Raw genomic sequence first — 14,926 nt, 5'->3', positions numbered from 1 at the left:
GGTTTAGGGATTAGGATTTAGGGTTTAGTGTTTTGCTTAAAAAGATTTTTTTTTAATTCTTTTTTCTCTAAGTGCTATTTTTTTTTTTTAAACATAATATAACTTGATAATATTTTGTTTCTTTTTTTAAAAGATATCGAATTTGAAATAATGAAATCCTATTGGCTGGTGAACCTAGAGGTTCACCTAGGGGGTGAACCCAAGAATAACTCTTCATTTATTATTAGCATATGATTGAACATATCAGTTTTCTATAAACAATGTTTTTAATGACTCGCTGGAACGTGGGAGTCTCTTGCACTTCGTTTAGGGTCTGTGGCCGAGAAGACGGTGCAATTATCTCTACGGCCAGGCTGGTTCCTGTGCTGTAGCCGTCGGCTAGAGAGTTGGCTCCACCACCGTAACGAACGTAGTATGAACTTTGGAAGGCTTTGACGAACCCAACTCCACATATCGCACCTAAACACTGAGCTACCATATACTATTCTCTAACCAACGACACTTTGACGTGCCAAGAGTAGCCCAAATGTCACTGCAGTCTGCAGGGTTAATGTGACCACCTAGGAAAACACACAAAGTTCAAAATGTTATCTGCTGACAATTAAGACACGCTATGTAATCAACTAACTGGTTTCAATCCTGATTGGTACGCTCCCGTTAAGGGTATTTAACTCGGATAAGCTAAACTGTCTTTATTAATCATAACCCTTAATAAATGTTTCTACAACCCGTTTTCTTATCATGGAACCTAACATTCCGGCTTTGAATGATGGCCAGAAAATAAAGAAAACACTAAACTTATTATTTCTAAAAATGATATTCCCTTTGTTTCTAAATGTAAGTAGTTTTAGCAAAAAAAATTTGTTTTACAATATAAGTAGTTTACATATTTCAATGCATTTTTTTCATTTATTGGATATTGTGTGACCAATGAAATAATGTTAGGTTTTTAATAATTGGCTGAATTAATTGGTTAAATGATATATTATTTCAAATAACAATTTTCTAAATATTCGTGTTTTTAATCAAAACTACTTACAATAAAAAAACGGAGGGAATACAATTTATAAAAAAGATCATTTATTCGTTTGCAAACATTTTAAAATAAGTTAGTTCTACACCAAATTTGGATTAAAAAATAACTAACTATTCCTCTTCATTCATATTTTTTCACTCGTTTTATTCGTTATTCCTAATGTTATTCTGATGGACTGATGATTATCAGTTAAACCTTTCGAACCGCGCGCGTAACTTGACATGTTAACGGACAAAATGGATTGATTGATTTCAGTTTTATTTAATCCACTTTTTCTTCTAAAGCCAAAAAAACAAACTCAACCTCTGAACCACATGATCCTAAACCGAGCCAAAATCAAGATTCAAGAAGATTGTACCAGAGATACGGGCGGTGCAGTAGACAAGGATGAAGATCTTTTTTTTTTTTTTTTTTTTTTTGTCACATAAATTTTAATTAGAAACTAAGAAAGAGATTTGAGCCCAAAGATGGCTCAAACCCAAAGTCATTACACAGATAGATGAGCTTGAAGAGCCACTTTTGCTAAGAAATGCAAGAAAGAAACAGATGCAAAACCAGAGGAGATCGATCGGATGTCGCTAACGATGCCGATGATTTCTTTTGACTGGAGGTTGCCGGAGATAGCTCTAACGAGCGTTGAATTGTTGGAGAGAAACATGAGTGATGAAAACTCAAGGTTTAGCGCCACGAAGAGTCGCATCAAGAATAAACTCTTCAAACGTATGAGAACAGCTCTAGAACCGACTATATTGATCCGGGAGACTATGTGAATCTCAACTGATCCGGAGAGCAACACAATCGATAAGCAAGATGTGGAGGTTGTTGAACCAATTTTATTCTCCGAAACCATCGGTGGATTTGGCATTGAACCGAACAGAATGGTTGACTTTGTCGGAGGTAGTTGTCGGAGGGAGACGCTTGGCAAGATGGAGTCTAGTGATGTAGCGGATGGTATAATCGAGTCAGAACCACACCCCTCGACATTACCGTGTCGGAGGCCGCTAGCAGTAACCGGAAGAGACCTCAACCAACAATCAGCAGATTCAATAACGTTCAGAGAAAATGCACGAAGCGAAGCCAACATGGTTATGAGACCCATTACCCAAATAGAATTTTTAAATCTGTAAAACTTCGGCCCACACCAAAAACCAAAGCCCAGGCCCAAAATACTCACAAAGACAATTAGGGTTTTGTCGTGTGGTGACTCACGTGCGCCGTCTCTCGATTCGCCGAAGCGAGCTGTAGCTGCCAACCTCCTGAGTCCGGTGAGACTCAATGTGACTGGACGGAGCGCGGAGGAGATGATGTGTTGTGGGTGCTGGATCTTTGTTGTTGAAAAGGTACTGGGTTTGACGATGGAAACTTGGGAGAACCTTGACATTGTCGGAGATGTCGATAAATATTCTCTGCAAGGATTATCTCCACAATATCTTTGGTGAGCCGGTGATGTCTCAGAGACGGGATACACGGCAGTACCAAGACCAGCAAGACAGATGACAAGGGTTGGTGACAGATTTGCTATACAGAACTGAAGAATCTCGTCGTAAATGAAGGTGGCGAGGAGTAGTGGAGGCGCTTCAGATACACAAAAGCCTTCAGATCTGGCGAGCCAACACTCGGGAGGAGTAGATCTGGTAGTTTTGCTTCCACAGAAAAGAGCGGCGCCGATGGTTGAAGACGAATGTACGATGTCGGCGGTGAACAGAGGAGACTCAGGCATGGACTCCGCTGGTACAAGGAGGTGAGAAGATCTGGTGAACAGAGCTTCGAGAGGATTCCAAGGAGCAGGGCCGTAGGAGACGGCGAGGACACAAAACCAGTAACTGAAAGTGACGAAAAGACAGGAACAAAAAAGAGTAGAGCAAACGATGGAGAGGAGGATCCGACGCCGGCGGCCAGAGGCCTTACCGGCGTCGAGACGGACAACGCACGACTCTGCTTCGGGAATCGGGACTGAGAGAGAAAGAGCTCTACCCAAAAGTTAAGGACGACAGATGAAGATCATTTTTGTTTTATGAATGGGATTTCCCAAAATTCCCTTGGCATTTGTTCTTTCTATTATATTCCTTCCGTTTCTAATTATAAGTAGTTTTGCTTAAAAACACAAATATTTAGGAAGTTGTAATTTAAAAAAATATAGTATCATTTAATCAATTAATTCAACCAATTATAAAAAAACTAACATTATTTCATTGGTCACACAATATCCAATAAATGAAAAGATGCAGTGAAATATGTAAACTACTTATATTGTGAAACAAACTTTTCTTTGCTAGAACTATTTACATTTGGAAACAGAATGAGTATTATTTTGTGTATATATTATAATTTAACTTCTCATATTAGCTTAACACGAGATTGTTGTGTTTCATTTGTTAGAGATGCTGTGTTTCATTTGAATTCTTCCCACTTATGATTACGATAAGTTTCCCCGAATCAATTTGGCAATAGCTTTATAATACAACAAAAGAAACAATCTGAGGAAGATTTAGCTGATGATATACTTGGAAGTGTATTGGAAGATCTGAAACTCAAGTTGTGAACAAATAGACAACAACAAAGTCTAGAAACATGGTGATTTTGAAGAAATGAAGATCTTTGAGAGGTAAGACCATCACAAAAAAGGGGAGAATCGGAATTTTCTCTAGAAAAATACTCATTGTATTCCATATTTGATAGACTCAAAACATTTGTCAAAGATCCTATTCTTACTTAAATAATAAACTCACATTCTTCATGCTTATCCTAGACTACTTTTTTAGACATTATAACTTCATATTTCATAATAAAAAAAACTATACAAAATTTGCATTATATTTCTGAGATGATTTTAAGATCCCTTCACACAGCTCTCGTTTTTATAGTTATCACTTCTCAAAATTTTCTGATTGTTAGTGGTTTGCTAATTGATCCCTGTTCTGTTTTGAAATTAATCAAAGATGTCACGGGTGACCCATTTCCTCAGTTATAAATGTCTTCAACTAAATTGAAAGAATCATTGTTTGTCCTTTTTTTTTGAGTTGTGTTTTCAATGTGATGATAAAAGCAAAGTACAAAAAATCTAACGTTTGAATTTGTCCTTTTTTTGAGTTGTGTTTCCAATGTGATCATAAAAGCAAAGTACTAAGATTTAATATATGGGCCATCGAGCAAGTTTTTGTTACAAATACATATAAATTCAAAATATCTAGAACTCAAAACGAACCAAAAACCCAAATAGCTATACTTACTCATGGTGGTATTATGGATGCTTTATTTTATCAAAATTAGAACATACATATAATATAACTACTTTTATTATCAAGACATAATCAAATCAAATCAAATTATTCAAAATTAAAAGAATCAAACTAGATCTCGACCCGCACATCCGTGCGGGTTTTTTCTTTCTAAGCTAAAATATTTTAAATTTATATAACAAAATTTATCAATAACTTAATGTAATTTAGTATTATATTTCTTTAATATCTATGTTTATGTGACTTATATATATTATCACTATAAAATTTTTATTTTTTTATTTATGCAACAAAATTTATTTTGAAAACATTATTATGTAACAATACTATTTTACATAATTTGTTTTATGATAAATGTTTTTTATGTAGATCCAATTTAATTTCACTTCAATAATTTTTTTTGGAGATATTGTTAAAAATTAAAAAAAAATTAAAAAAATTAGCTATAATATATTGTACTTCAAAATAATTTTGTAGTAATGATCTTATTTGAGAAATTACTTGAAATACACTAATTTAGGTAAAATTGTTTTATTTTTTAATTTGAAATAGAAATGGATCTTTCTAACAAAATATTTTTAAAATATATTTAAATCTCCATTATCATTAAAATATAGTTAATAATATTTATATTTAAAAAACATTATAAATCAAAAATAAAATAAACTTTAATTTCTAGTTATAGTTTATTATAATTAAAATTTAAATTAATTACTTGTTGTAAGTAAATCTTAAAATGATTATGAATTCTTTTTTAAAAGTATTTTGTTAGAATTTTCTTAAAAATATTTATTTGTATTTCAAATAAAAAGATGAAGATATTAAATCATGGTTATATAAATAATGTGTATTATAGTTCTCTTGAACTCTTGATGAAAGTATACGGTTTATAATGTTCCGTTTTAATTAAATAGCTACAATTAAATTTAAATAATATATCACGCGTTAAAATAAAAATAAAAAAAGCATATGTTTAGGAAGAAAATCAGGAAAAGATCTCATTAACAATACGTTTACTTAGTTGTTTAGAAAAATAAAAGACTAAAATGCAACCACAATTACTGTTATGATATTATTATGCAAATAGAAAATTTCATCAAAGCAATTATCTAATAGAAATCCAACTTAAAAAATCATACATAAAAAAATTATGACTTCTGTTTTAATATATAAGATGAACTAAAATTATTTGAATATTTGTATTTGAAATAATCAAAATAATCTGAGTTATCCAATGTTTTTTTTGGGGAACAATCTGAATTATGCAATATTTTATTAGAAGTATTCAAAAATTAAAAGGAACCAAATCATAACCAAACTTTTTTATATTAGAAAGTTTCTGATTTTAAACATCTCAATCATGGGTTAGGATACAAGAAACTAAAAAAAAAAAAAAGAAACCTATATCCAAATACCTAAAGTAGGCCTAGTTAGTTGAGAGCATTTTTATATGTATGTGTGGTATTCCTCTATGTAGTAATATTGTGTGTATAAATTATAATAATACTACCAAATGGTTTGGTAACTTTGGTTAGGTTAGATAATGAAATGAAATGAAATATATACTTGTTATGAAATAACTTATAATTTATAGTATCGAGAAATTTAAATAAGAGTGGAATTTAATACCCGTAGGAAGCAAATAACACTAGTATAAGGGAGAGAGTTTATTATAAGGAAGAAGAAGAAGATGTAATGGTTCTTTGATTATAAACTCTTGTTCTTGTTTATGGTGTACAAAAGAGTGAGATGAGTGATGGTATTTATAGTGAACAACAATACATAAAATAACAAAGATAGTGCTTAATTTGGTAAATGAGTGGGTGATCATAGTGCTTGATGAGTAGATGATCATAGTGCTTGAGTTGGTAAAGGAGTGGATGATCATAGTGCTTGAGTTTGGTAAAGAAGTGGATGATCATAGTGCTTGAGTTTGGTAAAGAAGTGGATGATCATAGTGCTTGAGTTTGGTAAAGAAGTGGATGATCATAGTGCTTGAGTTTGGTAAAGAAGTGGATGATCATAGTGCTTGAGTTTGGTAAAGAAGTGGATGATCATAGTGCTTGAGTTTGGTAAAGAAGTGGATGATCATAGTGCTTGAGTTTGGTAAAGAAGTGGATGATCATAGTGCTTGAGTTTGGTAAAGAAGTGGATGATCATTTCAATGCTTAATTTATAACACTCCCCCTTGATCATCCATCTTGTATTACGTGCTGCCTCGTTAAAAACCTAGTCATGGAAAACCCAATGGGAAAAACCGTAGTAAAAGTAAAAAGAGTACAACTACGTAAGCTCCCCCTCGAATGAGTAGTCATAGAACCTTTAGAACAATGATAGATTTTCATCTCTCAAATTGTAACATTCTCTTTGGTTGTCTATCTTTTGTATGTTCTTTGTTGCCTCGTTAAAACCTTGTCATGGAAAAACCCAATGGGAAAAAAAAAAAAAACCATGATAAGGAAAAAAAGTACAACCACACTTACTATCATATTTCTTTCCCTGGAAACAATATCTTCAGGATATGCATTCCAATCAACTCTCTTCAGAGAATTAAGCTTAAGAGAATAAACTCTATTAATTTCTATTATGATATCTAGGTCCTTTAGACTTCTTGTCCATAATTCTCTTTTGACTTAGACAATAGTTTATTGGTCTATTTGGATTTCAAACCAAATTTCTTACATATAATCGTATAGAAATTCGTCTCGTACATACGAATTATTCATTTGTAACTATAGAAGTTACTATTATGATTTTCTTTCTTTTCATATGAAATTACATCTTTCAGTAATGAAAAAGATTAATAATTTTCTTAAATAACACTCTTACGTATGGTATTTCAGGACCAAACATATACGAGCGTCTTAAATAAAATACTTTAAGGATCTTTATGATAACATCTCAGTTTTAGATCTCCAGTTTAGAATACATAAAAACAATATAGGATTGTCAAGAGTTTTCTTCCAAAATATAATTTTTCTATAACTCTTCAGGAGTTTTGATTATATTCAAATCATGATTCTATTGATTTATAATCTCTTGATAAATACAAATGGATACATTTGTTAACCTTATAATATTTCATATATCCCATAAAATAGTTTGTTTCAATTCGATCGAATATGCAGAGTTCCCGGGAACATGATTTTGATATCATCAATCCTTCATGGATTATACTTTCAGGGATTAACATTTTTCAAGTGGATTGTTTCATTCAAGTTCTTCCTTTATTACCAGACTATAAGGAACTTGAAACTAGTTGCATCTACCATATGAAATTATGTCTCTTCACAATCAATTTCATATTGATCCTTCTTTGTGTGCAACGGTTCATTTACATCTCACTTGTTTTACACCTTTTAGTGTATGGACTACTGGTCCAAATACTTCTCTATTTCACAAGAAGTTTATATCTTTGTCTATTGCATCTTTCTGATTTGGCCAATCATTTCTTTGTGTACACTTTTCAATAGACTTTCTTTCATGATCCTCTTTCTCATTTATTATATCAACTGCTACTTTGCATGTATAATATCATCGACGTCAATTTTCTTATCGGTTCCATTTTGTTTCATACATGACATAACTTATTGAGATCTCTTCATTTGTCTCAGGTACCTGAATTTTCGTCAGTCATGTTTAATTTCTCTTCTGGAGATCATACAAAACTATATTGCCTCGTTTTGACCATTATCAATATATGCTCCTTTTTCATTTACGAGGATTTATCTTTGGAACCAATCTGTCTACCACCCTGCAGGCGTGACTAGCAGTTTGATATTGTTCTTGTAGAACATTTATTCTTATTGGAGCATTTACAGCTGGTATATGTGACTTGATCACTATAGTTATATAGGTCGTGTCTGACAACTGCTTTAGTAAGTTTTGAAATGAATTATCTTTTGGACTTCTATTTCACATTGTGTTTAGCCCGAGGATCAATGATAATTCATTTCAACTTATTTTCTTTTCCAGCTGTTTATTTTCTCCCCCTTATGTTGGAAGTACTAACTCACTTTTAGAATTCATGTATAGCCTTACTTATAGTTTTCGGGGATGGCTCTGGATTCTTAAGTGTCAATAGAGATTTATATCCAACATATATTTCCAACCTCATTTGAAAACACATCTTCATTTGAAGCTCTGTGGCGGAGCAACATCCAACATTCTTAGATGAAAATGATTGGTTTCTGATTCTATACCAATGATGGGGAGAACTAGTGAAAATTTATTGGCTTGATGCGAATGGATTTTGACTTTGGTGAATAAAATGTTTGTTGAGAATGGAAGTTGTTTGGTAAGTGTTGGAGATGAGCTTAGCACAGGCCCATTAAGAGCTAAGCCCAAAATCAGACCCGACCCGTTAAACAACGATGATTTCGCTAGAAAACAAAACGTACGTCACTATAAATAGAAGACGTCTGACTCATTGAAAGGACAGTCAGAAACGTACAGAAAGTACAGACAAGGAAGCATTGCCTCTTCATCACAGACAAAGTCTTGGACGACCTCGACCACTAGGCGAGCTTGGCCCAGACGACCTCAGACCATAAAATAGAAAGATACTTGTTTAGACGAACTGTTTAGACGAGCAATAGCATCTTTAGTTCTTGTAATTGAACGAGCTTGTTTATTCTTGATTATTAATACCAAAATATCCACCCCTTTACATCATTTATAAATATTACATCATCGACCAGATATGAAAACAACAATTGGCGCCCACCGTGGGGTAGGAGATTCTTCTTCACCTCAAGACAGCTCGGCAGTCACAGAACCCATAGCGCAACCAGACGCCCTGATTTCTGCAACCACCAACCGTCCTGGAATGACAAGCGCACAACTAGCTGCAATGACAATCTCGGACCATCTAGCCAACACCTCGACGCTAGTGGCGAAAACCTCGGGTGAACCATCAATGGTGGCAACCTCGCATATAGCCAATACCTCGACACTAGTAGCGACGACCTCAGACAAACCATCAATGGTGGCAACCTCGGACCATCCAGCCAACACCTAGACGCTAGTGGCGACGACTGTTATCTTGCATATTTCTATTGTGTTATTCATTCACCCATGTGCATTTTGATCATATAGACTAGGATTTAGCCATGTTTAGGTTGCATTTTGCATACATGAGTCTTTATTAGGTATTGGAGTACCACATGAAGTTCTTGGAGACATTTGGGTGCATTTGGAGCTCAAAAGAGGTGATAAAGGTGATCATTGGACGAGCAGTGCATGGGAGCGACCCTACCAGAGCGACACCATGAATTCGATGTGCCCTACCTCTCAGACCGACCTTACCAGAGCGACCTCACGAGGTCGCTCGCCATTTCATCGTTTGGAGTGCAAAAATAAACCCAGAGCGATCTCCTAGAGCGACGACACGAAGTCGCTCCAGCTCCTGGTGTACAAAAGAGTGAGATGAGTGATGGTATTTATAGTGAACAACAATACATAAAATAACAAAGATAGTGCTTAATTTGGTAAATGAGTGGGTGATCATAGTGCTTGATGAGTAGATGATCATAGTGCTTGAGTTGGTAAAGGAGTGGATGATCATAGTGCTTGAGTTTGGTAAAGAAGTGGATGATCATTTCAATGCTTATCTTATAACAATACTTAAGTTTTTGGGTCGAATTTTTTTTTGAAAATGGAATCTTTATAATCACTAAAGTAGATAAACTCTTTAATGCTCCTTGTTATCTGTTTTCAAACACTAATTTGAGTAAAACTTCTCTGCTACTAAAGAAAAGAGTGGGCAGAGATAACAATGGTACAAATAAAAGAGTGTGTAGAGATAAATAAATACAGAGTGGGAGGCCTTCAAGTAACTACAATAATCAAAAAAGAAAGAAAAAAATAATCTGAGAGAATGGTGCATTACCTCAAGGTTCTTGCTACTAAGGTAGTTAACTTGATCGTGGATTCAGCCCACGTTCATATCATCCAGAATCCAGGTCGTTATGGTCGTCAAGGAAGAAGGTTTGATATAGGTGGTTACTGGAAAGAAAAGAGTTATGATATAGCGAAATATCTTTCTTCTCAGGTAGCCCCGGAGGTAGACGCGGATGCAGAAGGTTCCATCATCCCGGGTCTTGAGAATTCGCTGACAATTGTTGACTATACAAAAGAGGTTTCTATCTTTTGTAACCCGTCAGTTCTGACTGTTCGGGTCAGAGACGACGAACGGAGAGAATACGAACACTCGGTTAATTCCCATACGGTGAATCGTTACCTTGGCTTAGTTCATGAAGGAGTCACTATGGAGGAACCGGAAACTGAAATTGAGCTGACGATTCAAGAAATCGCTGCTATCAAGAAAAAGACGTTTCCATACTCCTTCGCAGCGAAAGCTAGGATATCGGAATTGGAGAAAAAGCTCGAAACTATCGGTGAAGGTCAACGTCGGGTATATCTCGAGCAAAGGAGATATTTATCGGCAAGAGTAGACCACCTCACGGAGCACATCATTTGGTTACCTCCACATGTCAAACGACCTTATGAGTGTATGTTGAGGGTCTACAAAACTGAGCTTGAAAAACGTACAACACTGGGTGGTGATGATGGTGCATCCTCATCAGGTAACTAGTCAGACTTATTTAAGATTGCAAGTTCATCATGTTGTTAGTGTCTTATGTTGTTATTGTCATGTTTGTTAGTGTCATGTTTGTTTTGTTTTTTTTTTTGACAACGTTAGTGTCATGTTTGTTAGTGTCATGCTGTTACTATTTTTATAATTGAATGACTTTAATTTTAGATGCAATTAGTAGATAATTTATAAAAACTTACAAATTATAAAACCAATATAAATAACTACTAGATTTACAAACCCTTATAAACCTCCTTTAGCAACTAGCCGTGTGTGTGTAGTATAGTTCCTGGGGGAAGAAGATCTCAAAAATTTATAATTTTAAAATGGACAAACGAAATCAGTAAACTGACAAGCATTGATTGACTATCTTTGAGATCAGCGCTAACATTCTCAAAGCATTCAGAACTCGATGACACATTATCATCATAAGAAGCTTCTAGAACTGAAACCGGACTTGGTTGATCTCCTTCCTTGGAGCTTTCATCGAAGAATGATTTACAGTCTCAGTTGGCATCCTTGAGATATCCTAGAACATCAGTAAACAATTAGATACATGTCACAACAAGCATGTATATTCATGTTTAGAGATTGAGATGTAAGTTGATGCTCTAGTGCTCGCTTACAGGATCAGTTAAAGAAGTGACAGTTGACAAATCAGGAGTTTCAGAAGACATAGCCGTCTTGATATCATCAGAAGCTGAACTATCCTCAGCGTCTACCATGTATAGAAGATTTGCTTGACAAGAAAGAGTGATGAGAAGAGCTCCCCATCACTAATCCATCTCGAGTTATCAACTCCTTTGGCAGCACAATAGTGTAACCAACAGGTGTTTTCTTGGATTTTGATTAACTTCTTCTTAAGAGGCGTGATCCTTTCCATCCATCTGTACTGCTGATCCCAACCGGTTCTGGTACTTCAGACAAGTGAATATTGCTCTCAACTCTTTTGCTAATCCCCTCTTTGTGTATTTTATTACCAACAACCTCAACTAGAGTTATGTTGCATACATTTTGAACTTAAAGAAAAAGTTTAATATTTCAATACATATAATTTCAAGAAAAAGTTTCATTTTGTTTTTTGATATATGATTTTTCTTTTCTGATAAATGAAAAGGCATTTTTTGTTTGCTAATTATCCTCACCTCACACCAAGCTTTTCCAACCAAAAACTTATAGCCCTGCAGAATTTTCAATTAAGATTCCTAATGGCGCTTTGCTTAAGGAAGCTAGGTCCTGCATAGGACTGCATCATATAGAACCGGAAGGAATTGAGCATTGGGCTCAGGACCACTTACCGGCCCATTCAGCCCACAGTAATGTAACTCACAAATCCCACAACACAAGTAGGTTCGACTTTTCTAATTTTATATCGTACCGGTTAGGTGTTAAAGCAAGAAATGTCCGGTCCTGAGCTGATATTTCCCAAACCTGTTAACCGTTGATGAAGTTATTAATAACCAACCCTGTTCGCACAGAAACGGGTCCCATTGACATCCCACGTGTCGCAAATGAAGATGGACCAAAAGATTGAAAGGCTAAGAAAAATCACATTGTCAGGCAGAAACAACAACACTCACAAGGATCCTCTTTTGTTTTGTCCGTACTGAAACGATGGACAATTCTGTTCGAATCTCCTCCGTCTTAAGATCATCCAATCTCTGTCTGATAAATCCTAGATCCTCATCTTCCTCTAGATTCCTCTGCTCCCAAAGAAACCCCGACGAATCTCCCGAAAACGACAACGGTGAGAAAGAATCAAATCAATTTGAAAATCTCGAAGTTAGTGCCTTATGTAACAAATTGGATTCTTGCTTTATTATGGTCTCTCAGGTGATAATAGATCGTCGAGGGATTGGGACAAAGCGTGGAAGAATTTCAAGAAACAAAGCAAGAAGACGTTCTTCTCTCAGTTCAACGTTGACAAGTACGTGACGTGGAATCCTCCGAGATCGGAGTTTCCATTGTCGGAAGAAGTTGATCCTATCAAAAGAACAGAGAGATCCAATCTCGTGCTTTGGACAAGTCCAAAGTTTACATTAGTTGGAGCCATCGTCATTGTCTCATTCCTCCTCCTTCTCTATATATTCATTAATAAAAACTTAATAATAAGAAAAAAATTAAGAGTGTAGAAAAATAACTAAAACTAAATATTCTCAACACTTTAATCGTTTATGATACATGTTGTGTACTGATTGATTCAATATGCATTTAACTTACTTTTCTATTTTTTTGCAAAACTATTATAGCATTCAAATAATTTTAGTCCTTATTAGTAGTTTTAGAATAACATTTTCTTGTTTGGTACCTCTGTTTAAAACATAGCAATAAATATAAAACTAGTAACGATACAAAATAAAACAGAAAAATTAACATGGGACAATATTCTGTTTAATTGCAAATCAAAAAAGAATCATACTACTTGTGTAATTTACTGTAGACGAAACTTAACTGCTTTCTCCATGGAACAGAAAATAGAAGTATACAAGAATGATAAGAAAAGGATGGCTGAGAGGCTGTGTCCCCTTATAGTGGAACCCTATGTTGGAAAGTGAATTAATGTGCCTATTAAAATAACCAATGGCCATATTTGGTGGCTTTTCAATTTCAGACAATTTGAGACCACTTAAATTCCCCATCGCTCTCTGTCTTCATTTTATTTATTTTTGCCTCGAATTTGTCAAATCTTTGATCTCATGCTTGGCCTTTGTAGAATTTATTCACAGTAGCTAATAGCTATGCATTAGTCTTGGTATTGGTTTATGATATTCGGATTAGCTATAAACAAAACTATGTTTTGCCTTCTTTTTTTTTTTTCAACAAAGAAGCAAAACTAAACTAAGTAGATTCTTGAGCCGAGAACCATTTCGAAAGAACGGAGTCAACATATACCATAGCAGAAGGCTGAGTCCTAGCACCTCGTGCTAGCTTATCCGCTATTGTGTTTTGTGCCCTTGGAATATGCTGAATAGTGAAAGTAGGGAAGTATTCCTTACATCGTAGAAACTCTTCCATGTGAGTAGTAAACGCCGGCCATTCTGTTGGAGTAGACACCATCTTCACCAACTGTGAGCAGTCTGTTGCAAACACCACCTCTGAGATATGTAGGGTCTTTATGCACTTCATCGCTCATATCAAAGCTTCACATTCTGCGTGTAAAGATACATTCTGCGTGTAAAGATGATAGAATTATGCGAATAGACACTGCACCCATCATGAAGTGCAATGAGAGAAAGCCAACGTGAATAGACTATGTTTTGCCTTTTAAGGAGACTAATGAAGTGAGAGAAAGCCTATAGTTTATAGCTCAAATTATTCAACAAAAAATGGTTAATCGGTCAGTAAGTAGGCTTGACTTTCACGTTGATACATTTTCCAATAATAGGCTTTCAAAAGTTTCCTCGTCCCTCATTCCAAAACTCACAATTCAAATTTATTATTATATCTACCATACTATAATAGTATCAAATCAAGCTGTTATCAAATTTACAATAAGTTCTCAACAATAGCTAATTGCATTTTAATATGCTCTGTAGTTGATTTCATTGGTCTGCTATCTTTGAACAACTTGGATGGTACTACGATTTCTCATAGACCCTAATAAAAAAAAAAATTCGATTTAGATAAAATAAATGTGATAACAATGATAAACAAAGTAGCAAAGGCGTGGTAAAGAAGATTCACCTGGATTCGGATTTTGTTTGCATTGCATTGGGATAATTGAAAGGACCCGACCAATTTTTTCGTAACATCAGTACGAGTCTGGCTCGATTTCCTCGATCAGACTTGGGCAGTTTTCAAATTTTTCCTTACTTAGAATTATTTTAGAGTTTTAGTTCTTTTTCAGACAGTCAAGTAAAGCATAATACGATTTGAATAGATAATCTGAGGTTCGAGTTAACAAGTCAGTTCGCTATAGGCTATTACATGTTAATCTCGTCCTATATCTACCCAAACCCACCATCCTTCCTTCCTGCCCTTGTCTCGCGTTCAAGCTATGTCTTTACCCTTTCGGGTCTGGTCCTGATCTGCATCCAAACAAGGAGGCATAAGCAA

At 34.9% G+C, this 14,926-nt stretch overlaps 1 protein-coding gene and 1 pseudogene across 1 annotated transcript; one reads left to right on the top strand and one right to left on the bottom strand.

Annotated features, from left to right (window-relative positions):
* LOC106323110 overlaps nucleotides 1-9,611 on the bottom strand; it is a 10,418-nt pseudogene extending 807 nt beyond the window's left edge.
* Nucleotides 9,612-12,431: 2,820 nt separating this feature from the next.
* Nucleotides 12,432-13,045, top strand: LOC106326313. Its single transcript, XM_013764322.1, has 2 exons — nucleotides 12,432-12,617; nucleotides 12,704-13,045. Exons 1-2 carry the CDS (start codon nucleotides 12,485-12,487, stop codon nucleotides 13,000-13,002), a joined length of 432 nt encoding a protein of 143 aa, XP_013619776.1. The 5' UTR covers nucleotides 12,432-12,484; the 3' UTR covers nucleotides 13,003-13,045.
* Nucleotides 13,046-14,926: the final 1,881 nt, after the last annotated feature.

The sequence above is a fragment of the Brassica oleracea genome, chromosome C2, assembly GCF_000695525.1.
Source record: "Brassica oleracea var. oleracea cultivar TO1000 chromosome C2, BOL, whole genome shotgun sequence".
Classification (NCBI taxonomy): domain Eukaryota; kingdom Viridiplantae; phylum Streptophyta; class Magnoliopsida; order Brassicales; family Brassicaceae; genus Brassica; species Brassica oleracea.
This window is presented reverse-complemented; position numbering and strand designations above follow the sequence as displayed.